At 37.8% G+C, this 19229-nt stretch overlaps 1 protein-coding gene across 4 annotated transcripts in view; it reads left to right on the top strand.

Annotated features, from left to right (window-relative positions):
* G2E3 (G2/M-phase specific E3 ubiquitin protein ligase) overlaps positions 1–19229 on the top strand; it is a 74782-nt gene that overhangs the window by 16336 nt on the left and 39217 nt on the right. The window contains exons 1-4 of one of the 4 annotated variants that reach the window (XM_010847024.1): positions 3114–3128; positions 3486–3534; positions 13675–13715; positions 18342–18439. In XM_010847024.1, coding sequence (XP_010845326.1) covers positions 13679–13715; positions 18342–18439 — 135 coding nt within the window. In that variant the 5' untranslated portion in view covers positions 3114–3128; positions 3486–3534; positions 13675–13678. Of the gene's footprint in view, positions 1–3043; positions 3535–13674; positions 13716–18341; positions 18440–19229 lie in introns of those variants that run through there. The other 3 variants (XM_010847023.1, XM_010847022.1, XM_010847025.1) reach the window with 3 other exon arrangements.

Here is a 19229-nt window from a genome sequence, read left to right as displayed (position 1 = left end):
AAAACCACAATGAGGTACCATCTCACACCGGTCAGAATGGCTGCTATCAAAAAAGTCTACAAATGATAAATTCTGGAGAGGGTGTGGAGGAAAGGGAACCCTCTTACACTGTTGGTGGGAGTGCAAACTAGTACCGCCACTATGGAGAACAGTGGAGATTCCTTAGAAAACTGGAAATAGAACTGCCACATGACCCAGGATTCCCACTGCTGGGCATACACACCGAGGAAACCAGAATTGAAAGAGACACTGGTACCCCAGTGTTCTTCAGAGCACTGTTTACAATAGCTAGGTCATTGAAGCAACCTAGATGTCTGTTGGCAGATGAATGGATAAGAAAGCTGTGGTACATATACACAATGAAATATTACTCATCTATTAAAAAGAATGCATTTGAATCAGGTCTAATGAGGTGAATGAAACTGGAACCTATTATACAGAGTGAAGTAAGTCAAAGAAAAACACCAATACAGTATATTAACACATATATATGGAATTTAGAAAGATGGTAATGATGACCCTATATGTGAGACAGCAAAAGAGACACAAATGTAAAGAACAGACTTTTGGACTCTGGAGAGAAGGTGAGGCTGGGGTGATTTGAGAGAATAGCATTGAAACATGTATATTATCATATGTGAAACAGATAGCCAGCCCAGGCTCCATGAATGAGACAGGGTGCTCAGGGCTGGTGCACTGGGATGACCCTGAGGGATAGGATGGGGACGGGAGGGGTATTTAGGATGGGGAGCACATGTACACCCATGGCTGATTCATGTGAATGTATGGCAGAAACCACTACAATATTGTAAAGTAATTAGCCTCCAATTAAATAAATTTTTTAAAAAAGTAACAATTTTGAAGTGTATAGCTCAGTGCCATGTATTCACACATGCACAGTGTTGTGCAACCATTACCTCTATCTAGTTCTAAAACATTGTCATCACTCCAAAAGGAAAAGTCATACCATTAGACAGTCACTTCACATTTCCTATTTTGCCATCCCTGGAAACCCCAAATCTGCTCTGTCTCTATAGATTTACCTGTTCTAGAGACTTCATATAAGTGAGATTATACAGTCAATCTTAAAGGAAATCAACCCTGAATACTCTTTGGAAGGACTTAATGCTGAAGCTGAAGCTCCATCCAATACATTGGCCACCTGATGCAAAGAGCCAACTCATTGGAAAAGATTGGGAAAGATTGAAGGCAGGAGGAGAAAGGGGGCGACAGAGAATGAGATGGTTGGATGGCATCATCGACTCAATGAATATGAATTTGAGCAAACTCTGGGAGATAGTGAAGGACAGGGAAGCCTAGCGTGCTGCAGTCCATGGGGTCATAGAGTTGGACACTACTTAATGACCAGACAACAACAGTACATAAATGACTTTTCATTTCTAGTTTCTTAGTATATTTTTAGGATTCATGTATGTTGTCACATAAACCAGTACTGTATTTTCTAAAATAGCTGAATAAAATTCTGTTGTATGGATATACCGCATTTTGTATACCTGTTATTGATTGACAGAGAAATGAGTTTCTGTTTTTTAGCTATTGTCTGTATTGCTGTTAGGAACATTTTTGAGCAAGTATTTGTTTGACTGTGCATGCCAAATCACTTTAATCATGTCCAACTCTGCGACCCCACGGACTGTAGCCTGCCAGGCTCCTCAGTCCATGGAATTTTCCTGGCAAGAGTAGTGGAGTGGGTAGCCATTCCTTTCTCCAGGGGATCTTCCTGACCCAGGGATCAAGACCTTACATCTCCTACAGCTCCTGTGTTTCAGGCGGATTCTTTATTGGTGAGCCACCAGGAAGCCCTTTTTTTTGAATATCTGTTTTCAGATCTTTTCAGTAAGTACAGGCTTCCCCAGCCATCTGAAAGTAGAGCATTTATATGACATCTTTTGTAAGCTGAAATGGGATAGAATAAAGAACTATCTTTTTTTGTAAATGAAGATCCTTTTTGGATTTCTTTTTGGTTAACAAAAACACATATTAATGTGGGTCTTTTGTAAAAGTAAAGTGGCATAAAGGAAACTTTCCAAAACTGTACCCAGTGTGATTGTTGGGTAATGTGACAATTCTGTGATGCCTTGAGCAGCTGCTGAACTACTGGTCCACGGTAGCTGTACCATTTTACATTCTCATTAGCAATGTATGAGGGTTGCAGTTTCTCCATATCCTTGCCTTTGCTTGTTTTCCTTTTATTTTCAATTATGGTAACCTTAGCACAGATCTCAAGTGTGGTATCTCATTATGGTTTTCATTTGCATATCCAAAGGTCCGTCTAGTCAAGGCTATGGTTTTTCCTGTGGTCATGTATGGATGTGAGAGTTGGACTGTGAAGAAGGCCGAGCGCCGAAGAATTGATGCTTTTGAACTGTGGTGTTGGAGAAGACTCTTGAGAGTCCCTTGGACTGCAAGGAGATCCAGCCAGTCCATTCTGAAGGAGACCAGCCCTGGGATTTCTTTGGAAGGAATGATGCTAAAGCTGAAACTCCAGTACTTTGGCCACCTCATGTGAAGAGTTGACTCATTTGAAAAGACTCTGATGCTGGGAGGGATTGGGGGCAGGAGGAGAAGGGGACGACAGAGGATGAGATGGCTGGATGGCATCACTGACTCGATGGATGTGAGTCTGAGTGAACTCCAGGAGTTGGTGATGGACAGGGAGGCCTGGCGTGCTGTGATTCATGGGGTCGCAAAGAGTCGGACACGACTGAGCGACTGAACTGAACTGAAGGAATATGATGTTGAACATTTCTTCATGTACTTGTTGCCCATTTAATTATTTTCTTGGAAGAAATGTCTGTTCAGATCCTTTCTGTTTTTCAGTTGGTTTGGTTTTTTTTGTTGAGTTGTAAGTTTCTTATATATTCTGGATACTAGATCCTTATCAAGTCAATTAGTAAGTTCAGTCATTTAGTCGTGTCCAACTCTTTGCAACCCCATGAACTGCAGCACGCTAGTCTTCCCTGTCCATTACCAACTCCCGGAGCATGGTCAAACTCATGTCCATTGAGTCAGTGATGCCATCCAACCATCTTATCCTCTTTTATCCCCTTCTCCTCCTGCCTTCAATCTTTCCCAGTATCAGGGTCTTATCAAGTAGTGATTTTCAGGTATCTTCTCTTTCCAATCTGCTCTTTTTTTCTTTCTGCTTCTTGTAATTTTGGTGTCATGCATAAGAAACCATTGCCAAATCCAAGGTCATGTTTTTTTCTGAGATTTTTATAGTTTTGGCTCTTACATACTAAATCTTGAAACCATTTTGAGTTAATTTTTGTGTGTAGTGTGAGATAGAGATCCAACTTCATTCATTTGCCTGTGGCTACCCAACTGGCCCAACACCATTTGGTGAAGAGACTGTTCTTTCTTCACTGAATGGTTTTGACATTTTTGTTGAAAATTAATTTATCATAGATGTATGGATTTATTTCTTGGCTCTTAACTTTTTCTCTATGTTTTTCCTATGCCAGTCTCAGCATTTTTTTATGATCGTGTTGTAGCAAGTTTTCAAATTGGGAGGTATGTTCATTCAACTTTTTACATTGCTTTAATTATTCAGGCTCTCATAATTTCTTATGAATTTTAGGGTCAGATTTTCCATTTCTATAGAAATGATCATTGGACTTTTATACAGATTGCCTTGAATATAGATTGCTTTGGGGAGAATGGCCATCTTAAAAATATGAAGTCTTCCAATCATGAACATAGTTCTTTCCATTTATTTGGGTTATTTCATTTCTTTTTGCAATGGTTAGTGGCTTTCCATATATAAATCTTGTACCTCTTTGTTATATTTATTATTAAGTAGTTCAGTCCTTTTGATGGTATTAAAATGTTGTGGATTGTTCTTTGCTGTTGTATAGAAATTTGACTGATTTTTGTGTGTGTGTTGACCTTGCATCCTACCACTTATTTTGGATTTGTGAACTCTCAGAGTGTTTTATGAATTCATTAGGATTTCTTACATATAAGATCATGTCTTCTACAAGTAGAGCTACTTCTTGCTTTCAGTATGAAAGTGAAAGTGTTAGTTGCTCAATTGTGTCGGACTCTTTGCAGTCCCATAGACTATAGCCTGCCAGGCTCCTCTGTCCATGGAATTCTACAGGCAAGAACACTGGAGTGGGTTGCCATTTCCTTCTCCTAGGGATCTTCCTGACGCAGGAATCAAACCCATGTCTCCTGCATTGCAGGTGAATTCTTTACCATCTGAGCCACTAGGGAAGTATAGATGTCTTTTATTTATTTTCTTGCCTAGTTATTTTGTCTAGAACTTCTAATACAATGTTGAATAGATACAGTGAGAGTGGACATCACTGTTTTGCTCTGGATCTTATGTGGAAATTTTCAGTTTTTCACCATTGAGTTTGATGTTAGCTGTGGGTTTTTCATAGATGCTCTTTATCATGCTGAGGAAATTCCCTTCTGTTCCTAAATTGATAAATGTTTTTTGTCATGAAAGAGTGTTGGATTTTGTCAAATGACTAGCTAAAGGTTTGTCAATTTAGTTGATCTTTTTTAAGAACTAATTTTTTATTTTATTCTCTGTTGTTTTTCTGTTTTTTTTTTACATTTATATAAACTCTCATCTTTATGAATTCCTTCCTTCTACTAGGTTTGGTGTCACTTCTAGCTCCTTGAGGTATAAAGTTACTCTTTGGGGATCTTCTTTTTCAATGTCTGCATTTCCAGTTATAAATTTTCCTCTGATCACTCTTTGCTGTATACTGTAGGTGTTTTTTTTGTTTCAGTTCAGTTCAGTCGCTCAGTCGTGTCCAACTCTCTGCAACCCCATGAATCACAGCACACCAGGCCTCCCTGTCCATCACCAACTCCCGGAGTTCACTGAGACTCACGTCCATCGAGTCAGTGATGCCATCCAGCCATCTCATCCTCTGTCGTCCCCTTCTCCTCCTGCCCCCAATCCCTCCCAGCATCAGAGTCTTTTCCAGTGAGTCAACTCTTCACATAAGGTGGCCAAAGTACTGGAGTTTCAGCTTTAGCGTCATTCCTTCCAAAGAAATCCCAGGGCTGATCTCCTTCAGAATGGACTGGCTGGATCTCCTTGCAGTCCAAGGGACTCTCAAGAGTCTTCTCCAACACCACAGTTCAAAAGCATCAATTCTTTGGCGCTCAGCCTTCTTCACAGTCCAACTCTCACATCCATACATGCCCTCAGGTTTTGGTTGTGCTGGGTCTCTGTTGCTGCGCAGGCTTTTCTCTCGTTGCAGAGAGGGAGGGCTGCTCTCTAGTTGGAGTGTGCAGGCTTCTCATTGCAGTGGCTTCTCTTGTTGTGGAGCACAGGTTCTAGGATGTGTGAGCTTCAGTAGTTGCAACTCCCAGGCTCCTAGAGCTCAATAGCTGTGGCACATGGGTTTAGTTGCTCTGTGGCACATGGGATATTCCTGGATCAGGGATCAAACCTGTGTCTCCTACATTGGAAGACAGATTCCCTACCACTGAGCCACCAGGGAAGCCCTATCATAAGTTTTAGTATGTTATGTTTTTATTTTCATTGGTCTCTAAGTATTTTCTAATTTCCCTTTTGGTTTCTTCCCTCTTTTGCTCATTTAAGATTGTGTTGTTTAATCTCTGTATTTTTGAGAATTTTTCAGCATTCCTTCTTTCCTTTGCTTGTTGGCCATATTGTTGTTTCTTTCCTGGAGTGTGTGTTCCACTCCCAAGTTCGTTTTTTGACATCAATATCACCCTGTTACCAAAGCCAGATAAAGACACTATAGGAAAAGAAAACTACAGGGCAATATCCCTGATGAATATAGATGCAAAAATTCTCAGCAAAACACTCGGAAACCAAATTCAGCAGTACATTAAAAGGATCATACATCATGATCAATCAGGATTCATCTTTGTGTGTAAGAATGGATCAATATATACAAATATATAAATGTGAAACATAATACAAGTGAGTTTTTCCAGATGGTGGTAGAGGTAAAGAACCCGCCTGCCAGTGTAGGAGATGAAAGTGATGCAGGTTCGATCCCTGGGTCGGAAAGATCCCCTGAAGTAGGAAATGGCAGCCCACTCCAGTATTCTTGTCTTGCGAATCCCATGGATCAAGGAACCTGGCTGGCTACTGTCCAAAGGGTCGTAAGGAGTCAGACACAACTGAAGCAACTTAGGACAACACAAATGGAAGGAGAAATAAAAAAGTCATCTCAAAAAATGCAAGAAAAACTTTTAAGAAAATCCAGCATCCTTTCCACCTATCAGAACAAGATCCAGTTTCCCCCACAGTTGCTCACATCAGAAAGCTATAAGCCTCTTATCCTCATCCCTCAGAAGGCAGACAGAATGAAAACCACAGTCACAGAAAACTAATCAAACTTACCACATGGATCACAGCCTTGTCTCGCTCAATGAAACTATGAGCCATGCTGTGTAGGGCCACCCAGGACGGATGGGTCGTGATGGAGAGTTCTGAAAAAACGTGGTCCACTGGAGAAGGGAATGCCAAACCACTTCATTATTCTTGCCTTGAGAACCCCATGAACAGTATGAAAAGGCAAAAAGATAAGATGCTGAAAGATGAACTCCCCAGGTTGGTAGGTGCCCAATATGCTACTGGAGAAGACTGGAGAAATAACTGCAGAAAGAATGAAGAGACAGAGCCAAAGCAAAAACAACACCCAGTTGTAGATCTGACTGATGATGGAAGTAAAGTCCGATGCTGTAAAGAGCACTATTGCATAAGAACCTGAATTGTTAGGCCCATGACTCAAGGTAAATTGAAAGTGGTCAAACAGGAGATGGCAAGAGTGAACATTGACATTTTAAGACTCAGTGAACTAAAATGGACTGGAATGGGTGAATTTAACTCAGATGACCATTATATCTACTACTGTGGGCAAGAATGCCTTAGAAGAAATGGAGTAACCCTCATAGTCAACAAGAATCTGAAATGCAGTACTTGGGTGCAATCTCAAAAACGAAAGAATGATCTCCAAGGCAAACCATTCAGTATCACAGTAATCCAAGTCTATGCCCCAATCAGTAATGCTGAAGAAGCTGAAGTTGAGCCATTCTATGAAGACCTACAGGACCTCCTAGAACTAACACCCAAAAAATATGTCCTTTTCATTATAGGGGACTGGAATGAAAAAGTAGGAAGTCAAGAGATACCTGGAGTAACAGGCAAGTTTGGCCTTGGAGTACAAAATGGAGCAGGGCAAAGGCTAACAGTTTTGCCACGAGAATGCACTGGTCATAGCAGACACCGTTTTCCAGCAACACCAGAGACAACTGTACACATGGATATCACCAGATGGTCAACACTGAAATCAGATTGCTTATATTCTTTGCAGCCAAAGATGGAGAAGCTCTATACAGTCAGCAAAAACAAGACCAGGAGCTGACTGTGGCTGAGATCATGAATTCCTTATTGCCAAATTCAGACTTAATTGAAGAAAGTAGGGAAAACCACTAAACCATTCAGGTATGACCTAAATCAAATAGCTGACGATGATACAGTGGAAGTGACAAATAGATTCAAGGGATTAGATCTGATAGACAGGGTGCCTGAAGAACTATGGACCGAGGTTTGTGACACTGTACAGGAGGTGTTGATCAAGACCATCCCCAAGAAAAAGAAATGCAAGAAGGCAAAATGGTTGTCTAAGGAGGCCTTACAAATAGCTGAGAAAAGAGGAGGAGCAAAAGGCAAAGGAGAAAAGGAAAGATATAACCATTTGAATGCAGAGTTCCAAAGAATAGAGAGGAAAGATATGAAAACCTTCCTCAGTAATCAATGCAAAGAAATAGAGGAAAACAATAGAATGGGAAAGACTAGAGATCTCTTCAAGAAAATTAGAGATATCAAGGGAACATTTCATGTAAAGATGGGCACAATAAAGGAAAGAAATGATATGGACCTAACAGAGACAAAAGATACTAAGAGGTGGCAAGAATTCACAGAAGAACTATACAAAAAACATCTTCATGACCCAGACAACCACTATGGTGTGGTCACTCACCTATAGCCAGACATCCTGGAATGTGAAGTCAGATGGGCCTTAGGAAGCATCACTATGAACAAAGCTAGTGGAGGTGATGGAATTCCAGCTGAGCGATTTCAAATCCTAAAGTATAATGCTGTTAAAGTGCTGCACTCAATATGTGGCAAATTTGGAAAACTCAACAGTGGCCACAGGATTGGAAAAGGTCAGTTTTCATTCCAGAGAAAGGCAATGCCAAAGAATGCTCAAACTACCGCACAATTGCAGTCATCTCACACGCTAGCAAAGTAATGCTTAAAATTCTCCAAGCCAGACTTCAACATGAACTGAGAACTTCAGATGTTCAAGCTGTATTTAGAAAAGACAGAGGAATGAGAGATCCAATTGCCAACATCCACTGGATCATTGAAAAAGCAAGAGAATTCCAGAAAAACATCTACTACTGCTTTTATTGACTATGCCAAAGCCTTTGACTGTGTGGATCATAGCAAACTGTGGGAAATTCTGCAAGAGATGGGAATACCAGACCACCTGACCTGGCTCCTGAGAAATCTGTATGCAGGTCAGGAAGCAACAGTTAGAACTGGACATGGAACAACAGGTTCCAAATAGAAAAAGGTGTACGTACGTCAAGGCTGTCTGTATATTGTCACCCTGCTCATTTAACTTCTATGCAGAGTACATCATGAGAAATGCTGGGCTGGAAGAAGCACAAGCTGGAATCAAGATTGCCAGGAGAAATATCAGGATAGATGTGCAGATGACACCACCCTTATGGCAGAAAGCGAAGAAAAACTGAAGAGCTTCTTGATGAAAGTGAAAGAGGAGAGTGAAATTGTAGGCTAAAAGCCAACATTCAGAAAACTAAGATCATGACATCTTTTCCCATCAATTCATGGCAGATAGATAGGGAAACAATGTAAACAGTGAGAGATTTTATTTTGGGGGGCTCCAAAATCACTGCAGATGGTGACTGCAGCCATGAAATTAAAAGACACTTGCTCCTTGGAAGAAAAGCAATGACCAACCTAGACAGCATACTAAAAAGCAGAGGTATTACTTTGCCAACAAAGATCGTTCTAGTCAAAGCTATGGTTTCCCAGTAGTCAGTCCTGTATGGATGTGACTGTTGGACTGTAAAGAAAGCTGAGTGCCGAAGAATTGATGCTTTTGAATTGTAATGTTCTTGAGAGTCCCTTGGACTGCAAGGAGATGTAACCAGTTATTCCTAAATGAAATCAGTCCTGAATATTCATTGGAAGGACTCATGCTAAAGCTGAAAATCCAATACTTTGGCCACCCAAGGTGAAGAACGGACTCCTTGGAAAAGATTGTGATGCTGGGAAAGATTGAAGGCAAGAGGAGAAGGGGACGACAGAGGATGAGATGGTTGGATGGCATCACCGACTGGATGGACATGAGTTTGAGTAAGCTCCAGGAGTTGGTGATGGACATGGAAGCCTGGCGTGATGCAGTCCCTGGGGTCGCAAAGAGTTGGACATGACTGAGTGAATGAAATGAACTGATCATCCTTTCATGATAAAAATTCTCAACATAATGGGTGTAGAAGGGGGAAGTACCTCAACATTTTAAAGGTCATAGATGACAGGCTCACAGTTTTCATTTTACTCAATGGTGGAAGGTTGAAAACTTCTCCTGTAGGATCAGAAACAGGACAGGGGTGCCCATTCTCACCTCTCCTGTTCAGCGAGTACTAGAAGTCCTAGCCAGAGCAATCAGGCGAGAAATAGAAATGAAAGCATCTATGTCAGAAAACAGGAAGTAAAAATATGTTTGCAAATAGCAGGATCTTATTTATTGAAAACCCTAAGAATTCCACCAAAAAAACTGTTAATACAGCCACTCAGAGTGAGTGGGAGTCTGGCTTACTTGATTATATTTATCTATTGCTGTGTAGCAGATCACTGCAAAACTTGGTGCCTTATAAGAACAGACATTTATTATTTGTCAGTTTCTGTGAGTCAGAAATTTGGGAACAGCTTAGCTGTGTGATTCTGGCTTTGGGTCTTCCATGAAGTTGCTCTTAGGCTGTCAACCACACTGCAGTCTTATAAAGGCTTGAATGGGGCTGGATGATTTATTTCTAAAATAGTTCACATATATATGATTGTGGGTAAATGCCTCAGTTCTTTGCCAAGTGGAGCTCTCCTAGGAGCATCGTGAGTCTTTAGGACATGGCAGTAAGCTTCCTCTAGTGCAAGGGATCCGTGATAGAGAGAAGGAGGAAGTCATAATGCCTTTTATGACCTAATTACGCTTTGTCACTTCTGCCAGACTATTTGGTGGAAGTTACTAAGCACAGCCACAGTCAAGAAAAAAAAAGATTAGGCTCCAACTTTTGAAGGGAGGAGATTCAGACTGAATGTCAGTGACTGACCAAGTGGAGGTAAGCAATACAGGAGACTCAGAATATGTCTAGATAGTGGCCTTTTGGAGTTCTTCATTAAATTGTTAATGGTTTCTCAGGGAAGGGAGGAATACTTTAGTAGTATTTCTAAGACCAAGACTTGGGCTGTTACTGAGATATATATGTACCTAGCATTATTCTCCTCTTTTCACTTAGGAAGACTTAAGATTCATGTACTGGAAACAAAATGATAAAATCTAGTTAAAATCATGTGAGGTGTTTTTTTTTTGAAGTTTTGTTTTAGAGACTCCTGACTGAAGTAAATCATCATTGGGATGCTGTGGATTAGGAAGAAAGCTGATGCGAACTAGTCAAAAATATGAGTCTTGTAGTACCTTTGGAACATTATCCTGTTTGGGAGTAACTTTTAATTTTTATATAATCTTAAGCTTAGAAAGGACTTCCCACATGTCTTGGATGGTAAAGAATCCACCTGCAATACGGAGACCTGGGTTCGATCTCTGGGTCAGGAAGTTTCCCTGGAGAAAGGAACGGCAACCAACTCCAGTGTTCTTGCCTGGAGAATTCCATGGACAGAGGAGCCTGGTAGGCTATATAGTCCATGAGGTCATAAAGAGTCAGACACGACTGAGAAGCTAATACAAATACACAAGTACAAGTAAGCTTAGAAAATAGCTGTAAGAATAGTGAAAGGAACTCCTATATACCCTTTAAACAGACTCCCCAGTGTATGTTTGTGACATTTGCCTTTCACCTGTTCTAGGCCAGCTGGCCTAAAACCACCAGGGATAAACCTGTAGTGTGATTAAGTTAGGTTTGTTGACAATGCAGTGAGAGAGATCACAGACCAGGGGAACCACAAGACTTTGCCCCAAAGAGTAAAATAGATTTCTTACAGGATTTTGTAGAAGGGTGGCACTGAAGAAAAATTTAAATGAAGTAGTGTTTTGATAGAGTCAAAGCAAAACCAAGGTTATGTGTAAAAGAATCAACATTAGGTCTGAGCTGTAAAGTGGGCTTAAGGTGGTGTTTGCTTGAAAATTACAGAATTAAGAGCTTTTTGAACATTTCTTCTCCTAAAATTGCTTACTTAGATTATCCTAGGAAGAGAAGGGTATTTCAGAAAGTTTACTTAAGTTACTTCCCATCATCTTCCCAGTTGAGAGACAAGTACTGTTATGATATTTTTTCCCTGATAAGTTAGTTTTTTAAAAAAGGTAAAGAACTTCATGTAATTGGAATAATGTAGATAATAATAGTGTGCGGTTTCTTTGACGCAACATGTTTGTAGATTCATCTGTTTTATTGCATCCTCAGCACTTGTTACCTTTTCACTGCTAAGTAGTATTACATTTTATTAATACAGTGAAATTTGCATGGCAGTTTTCTTGTTGATGGACTTGTAGGCTTCCAGTTCGGGAGTATCATGAAGACAGCTGCTATGAGCATTTTTATATAAAGTTTTTAGTCTATATGTTTGTTTATTTCTCTTGGGTGTATACCTGGCTGTGAAACTCCTACATCAAAGGCTAGGTGCTTGGGTATATACGTTTAACTTTTAAGAAACAGCTAAAACTTTGCAAAATGATTATTCCATTTTACATTCCCATCAACAATTTGTGAGAATTCCTAGTTGCTTCATATCCTTTCCAATGTTTGGTATTATAGTCTTTCTAATCTTAGACATTTTTACAGGTATAAAGTAGTCTTCATAGTGGTTTTAGTTTTTAATCATCCTAATTAGCAATGATGTTGAGCATTTTTTACGTGTTTATTGGCCATTTGTATATCTTGCTTCATGAAGTGTCTGTTAATGTCTTTTGCCCATTTCTTAGTTGTTGGCTTTGTATTGTTTTAGTTCTTTATGTATTCTGGGTACAAGTCTTTGCCTGACACACTTTTATAAATATTTTCTCCTAGTATGTGGCATGCAGAATTTACCTTCTTAATGATATCTTATGATGGGTAGAATCTTTTAAATTTGATGAAGTTATTTTAAAACTTAAATAGTTTTAGCTATCACAGTAAAGTCTGTGATCCACTTGAAACTAATTTTTATTTATGGTGTAAAGGGTGAATCTCAAGTTTCCCAATTTTCCATCCAGAGATCCATTTTTTCCAGCATCATTTGTTGATAAAAGACTTCTTTTTCTCATTGTTACCTTTGTTAAAAATCAAGTGACCCGAAAAGTCTGAATCTGTTTCTGGGCTCTTTATTTTTATTCCATTGGTCTGTGTGGAATACTGTGTATTAATACATTTTGAAAAGCTGTATAGAGTACCTATTAGATTGTTGAAAACAGGAAAAACCTTTCTTGTTCATGGTTTGATAGCTCTGGAGATCTTTCTTATGACCATCATCTTGCTGCCAGTGATATTTGGAGACTTTTCAGCATGAAGCACTATATATTCCTATATATATATATTTTTTTTTTTTTGGTGATATGTGACATTGGTACTCACTTTTATTCTTTTCTATTTGTAAAGATGCAGAAACACTTGTTTAGGTCAGAGTTCTGAGGCTAGTGATTAAGAAACCTCAGGTACCTTTTTTTAAGTCTTACAGTTGTCTGAACATGTATTATAAAAATCTAGACAGAACTTCATTGCAGTGTTGAACCAAGAGAGATGCCCAAGTCCTTATAGTTTGAAGGGAAAGAGGAGGACAAGACATAGCCACATAGAAATTGTGATTTCTTATAAAGAAACATTAGTTTATAATCTTGCAAGTTAACCTGTATTGTGGACCTCAATCATTCTGAATTATCAATCCAATAAACTTAAGTAAGCAGTAGTTGGAATTCATCTGCAGAGGGGAAGGGTAAGAAATTATAAGCTGGAGAAATTGAATCTCAAATATAAATCTGTTGTTGGGATACTGACTAAATATTGTTTATAAGTTAAAATTTTTATATTTATTTTAGGTGAGGTGCTGTAATCATGTGTTTATGGAATTTTCTACAGTAGATTTGTGAAACTGCTAGAAAGTTGAAAGTCTTAAGTCTGTGTTCCTGGTATGTCCTGAGTTGGGTCTCCTTTTCAGTGAATACCAGTAGTCATCTTAATCTTTTTGATAACTAAAAAACATTTCTTCCAATTTCTACACTGTCCCCAGAATTTACCACCTTTGTTGAAAATTACTGGTCTTAGATGTGGAAAGGTAAGGAAATAAAGTACTGGAGTAAGAAATGATCATGCAGCTTGTTCGTTATCATACACTGACTAAATCTAAATAAAATGGGTAATTTGAGAATTTTGAAATTAAGATGTCTGATTGTATATTCTTATTTTTCCTAGTAAAATGAATGAAAGTAAACCTGGAGGCTCACAGAATTCTAGTAAGTAATCATATTTAAAATATTTTCAAATTTAACTTAAAATATTACGATACATCATTCTTGCTTTTTTTTTAATTACGATTAATCTTTTAGACTGCTACTCAAACACTAGGAATGAATTTCCTGATCCATGCTTAGATCGTGTTTCTATATACTGAAGTATAATGTTTTATGTATTAATTTCAACAAAAATCTGCTAGAAAAGGATAATTTGCCAAATTTTATTTGTATATTCTGTATTTATCAAATGTGGTTTGTATTTGAACAAAACAGTATTATTTCTTTAATAAATACAATTTTTTTTTTTTTACCTTTTTGTGTGATTTTTCTTCTTACAAAAGATAAAATGCAAATGAGAACAGTTAATGTACAAAAGTTTAACATGAAAAGGAAAACTTGCCTGTTAGTGCTCACAACCATCTCCTCAAACAGATGTAGACTTTACTTTTAGTTGTTTTCTTCATTTATTAGTTATAAATAGTATGTATTGATTTGCTACTATGGAAGATGAAACTTTTAAATTGTTACTTTATACTCAGTTGCCACTACTTCACCTGATCTACCCTTTTTAAAATTTATTGTTTGATTGCCTCTAAAAGTATTACACTTAAAACTGAATCTTTACTCTCACTTATAGAGTATCTATTGGAGAAGGCAGTGGCATCCCACTCCAGTACTCTTGCCTGGAAAATCCCATGCATGGAGGAGCCTGGAAGGCTAGAGTACATGGGGTCGCTGAGGGTCAGACACGACTGAGTGACTTCACTTTCACTTTTCACTTTCATGCATTGGAGAAGGAAATGGCAACCCACTCCAGTGTTCTTGCATGGAGAATCCCAGGGATGGGGGAGCCTGGTGGGCTGCTGTCTATGGGGTCACACAGTCGGGCACTACTGAAGTGACTTAGCAGCAGCAGCAGCATAGAGTATCTATTAACTGCCTATCATATTGGGTAAGGAAATTTATGCCCTTAAACCTCCCTCTACTTTGCTTTCCTACTTTTACCTATATACTTCTATCAGTTATGCTAATAGTTCTGAAACTTAGTAGTTCATGGGCTACCGTCTATTTGTCAAACGTAAATATCACCTGTTACTGTTATTTGGTTAGTATTTTTCTTAAGTTTGTCTCAGCTTTTTACTTGAATGAACGTGTTCATTTTATTACTGTAACATAACCACTATCGTTTGCTGAAGGGTTATGTGAAAGGTGTAGAATCGTTTGTAGAAGGTGGTATTAATAAATGTAATAAAGTTGGAACAATTTTACAGAATTTTAAATGTTAAAATTAATATGCAAAGTACAAATAAAATCAAAAGTAACCTACTTACAAAAATGCATGCCTGAAACCTGGTCTGTTCTGTGCCCAGGGCCTTGGTACCAGGCAAAGAGAGGAGGGAAACAGATGGAAAGCACAAGTCCATAGCATATAGCAGATGCAGCTCCATCAAGCTGTAGTGAGGGAGAGCAAATACAGGATGGATGTTTCACAGTATTAAGTATTGGTTTCTTTCCAGTCCTGAAATCTATTTTGTGAGTAACCTGTTGACAGATAACAGTACATTTTCAACATATAACATCCATTCTTGATTACATATTAAATAAGGTAAATAAGATTAGCTGCTGTAGTAGGTAAACCCTGAGGTTTTAATGGTTTAACATAATAAACATTTTATTACTTGGTCATGTTACACTCCAGTGTAGATTGATTAGGGGAGATTGAGAGGGGCTTTATGTTCCATACATTTAGAGTTCATTTAGAGTTCACGTTCATTCCATCTTATATTGATTAACTGCCGTGAGATACTCAGTCTTTTCAACTAGTGATTTTTTTCCTTGTTTTGTTAGTATGGTATTAGAAATACCATGTACAAATAAATATCATAAGATAAAAAGGATTGGTAATTATATTAATAACATTCAGGTCTACCTTTGTGCATACCTTTTTAATTATATTGCTATATATTATCTCATTTAATGCTCATTAAGTCATAGTCTGAGGTAAGTGCTATTGTTGTCCTTATTTTTATAAGACGAGGAACCAGAACCATAAAGTGTTTATGTGACCTGTTCAGGGTTACACAGCAAGAGTGTAGAACTAGGTCTTCACTCAGATCTCCCTGACTCCGCGATTTGCCTTTAAAGTTTTATTATTGTGATAAAGAACATAGAATTTATCATATTAACTATTTTGAAGGGTGGCACTTCATTCAGAGTTGTGTAGCTGTTAACACTATCTAGTTCCAAAGCATTATCCCTCCAGAAGGAAACTATCCACTAGGTAGTTACTTCTCATTTCTTCTGTCCTCAGCTTGTGAAGACAACCAGCCTACTTTTTGTCTGTCTCTATGGATTTACCTGTTTTGGATAATGTAATCTATTATATAAATGGAATCATGTAATTTGTGACCTTTTGTGCTTGGATTCTTTGACTTACCATAGTGTTTCTATGGTAACACTCATAGAAAGACTCATCTGTTGTTGTAGCATATATCAGTATTTCCTTCCTTTTTATAGCTGAAAGATACTCCGTTATATGGTTATTGTATAGTTTGTTAACCCATTCATCATTCATCCATCTATTTGATGGATGAATGGAAATTTGATTTGTTTTCCCTTTTTGGCTATTGTGAACAGTGCTGCTATGAAGATTAATATACAAATATTTGTTTGAACATCTGTTTTTAATTCTTTGGTATTATATATAACCAGTAGTGAAATTGTTATATAGTAACTATGTTTAACTTTTTGAAGAACTGCTCACTATTTTCCAAAGTGATTGTACTATTATTACATTTCACCTAGCAGTATATGAGGGTTTTGATTTCACTATCTCCTTGACAGCATTTGTTATTTGAGATTTTTTGTTTTAGCCATATCTTCTTCGGAGAAATGTTTATTCAGATGCTTTGTCCCATTTTAAGATTGAGTTGTGTTTTTCTTGTTGGGTTGTAAAGCTTACGAACACTAGACTCTTAAAAGGTATATGATTTCCAAATGTATTTAACCATTCTGTAGATTGACTTTTCCCTGTGTTGATAGTTGTCTTTGATGCACAGAAGTTTTAAATTTTGATGAAGTCCAGTTTATCTTTTTTTTTCTTTTATTGCTTTTGTTTTTGGTGTCATGTGGTATCTGAAAAACTATTGCCAAACCAAGGTTTTGAAGATTTCCCCCCCTGTGTTTTCTTCTAAGTGGTTTATAGTTTTGGCTCTTATGTTTAAGTCTTTGATCTATTTTGAGTTAATTTTTGTATAGTTTATGGAGAAGGATTCAGTTTTACTATCTTGCATGTGACTTTCCAGTTGTCGCAGCCCCCTTTGTTAAAGAGACTGTTTTTCCCCATTGAATGATCTTGGAATCCTTGTTCAAAATTTAATTGACCATTGATACCTGAGTTTATTTCTGGACTCTTTTCCATTGATCTGTATGTCTGTCCTTATGTCAGTACCACACTCTTGATTTCTGTAGTTTCATTATAAGTTTTGAGTCTTCTCTTTTTCTCTGGCTAAAGGTTTGCCAGTTTTGTTGACCTTTTCAAAGAACCAGCTTTGTTTGCATTTATTCTCTCTATTCTGTATGTCATTTATTTCTGTTCTTATCTCTATTATTGCCTTTCTTATGCTAGTTTTGGGTTTAATATGTTCTTTTTCTAGTTCTTTATTGTTAAAATAAAGTTACTGATTGGGATCATTCCTTTTTCATATAGGCTTGCTCTATGGGTCTACAAGCCTAAAGATCAGCCAGAGGTGAAAGCTTAGAGTTCTTAGGGTCATTTCTGAGCATGCATCCAGCCCTGGGCATGTGATGTCCTTCTAGATTCCCTCGTATATATGGGAGCTTTTCAGAGCCCTTATCTTCCCATGTATCTTCCTTTACCTAGTCTCTTCTTTCCTAGCCTTTTTGGTCTTTGCCTACTTGCCCTGTTATCCTTTGCTTCAAGCTGCTGCCTCTAGTATATTTGTCTTAAATGCTTCTGACAGTCACACTCCAGCCCTGAGAAAGTTCTTACACAGATGAAAGAAGGGCAGGCATCTGAGCCCATCCCCTGGGGAGCCACCATACATGTCAGAACACACACAATCACATTTCTCTAACAAGGTCCATATTCCCTCCTCTTAAGACAGTCCACACCGGGAGCATGGCCTAAGGAACAATACACATTGATCCTGGGCTTAAGGCCATTGCCTGGTTGGAGAGTGAGGGATAGTAGGCAGGTAAGTTAAAATGCCACAGATCTGTCATCAAATTTTGGCAGCTTGTTTATTAAGCATTTTTCTCATTATTTCAAGTTTTTAAATCAGATTTCAGACTTTCTGAAAAGTTGATTCTGATGGGTTTGGCAGCATTATCATTGCTTTAGTGGAGAGATGAAGTTTTAGAGTTTACTAATTGGTTGTTTTCAATGAGTTGCCAATTTTGTTAAAGATTAATTTAAAAATGTAAAGTCACATTGTTTTAGCAGTAGGTATTGAAAGTCTTAGTTTACTGAAAACAATATAATGTAATTTGTTCTCAAAAAGAACTGAACACATCGTTGAGAGAAACACCAATTCCATAGGGTTTGGTTTTTTTTTTTGGTTTTTGTTTAAATTTTTTTATATCTATTACTTTTTTCACTGTTAGCTTGTGTTTTCTGTCGAAAAAATGATGACTGTCCTATTAAATATGGAGAAAAGAAAACTAATGAGAAATGGAATCTCACTGTACATTACTATTGTTTGGTGAGTATAATTTTTAATTAAATCCTAAAAATTTGGTATTCTTCTAAAGAAGAGAATTTGATCCTGATGGCTGGTTTCTGAGAAATGGATAAGTCATTTAACTTCCCTGGATCTCTTTTGCTATGTAAAAATAAGATTTTTCATTTATCATATTCTAAGATTCTGAAATGACTTGATACATAGTAATACTTGTCATCATTACCTACTTATTTTTGTCTAACCCTTTGGGGCCTCAGTGGAAAAATAAAATGGTTAGGTCTGTAAGGGAGTTGTTCATTTTGCAACTTTGTTGTTTACATGGCTGCTAGTGATAATTATCAGAAAGGACCTGTTTGAAGGCTCAGGAAGTAAAATAAAAGTATTTTATTTCACGGAGAACCTGAAAAGAGAAATTTTGACTGCAGGTAATAAATATTTGTGGAAAAGGAAATAGGTTAATTTATGGATCACTCAGTTGCAAGAAAAAATGATGATATATTGAGAATTGTCTCTCATTTTTTCCCCATTCCCTCTACCAACTTCTCATCTCATTGAATCTGCTTTAAGATACTAGTGGTACCGTCATTGCCTTAGCATGATGCCAAGGTTACATGAGTATATACAGTATTCCTTGGCACTTGCAATAGATATATATTGCTGCTTCACTGATTGTCCAGCTTATAAGTGAAATTTAGCAGCGTATAAGTGAATCAATTATATATATATACACACACACACACACATATCCACTCTATTTTAGATTCTTTTCCCATATAGGGTACAGAGTATTGAGTAGAGTTCCCTGTGCTAT

This window comes from Bison bison, unplaced genomic scaffold (genome assembly GCF_000754665.1).
Source record: "Bison bison bison isolate TAMUID 2011002044 unplaced genomic scaffold, Bison_UMD1.0 scf7180017864242, whole genome shotgun sequence".
NCBI classification, from domain to species: domain Eukaryota; kingdom Metazoa; phylum Chordata; class Mammalia; order Artiodactyla; family Bovidae; genus Bison; species Bison bison.
Note: the sequence above shows the minus strand (reverse complement) of the source record. Positions and strands in the feature narration are given on the sequence as shown.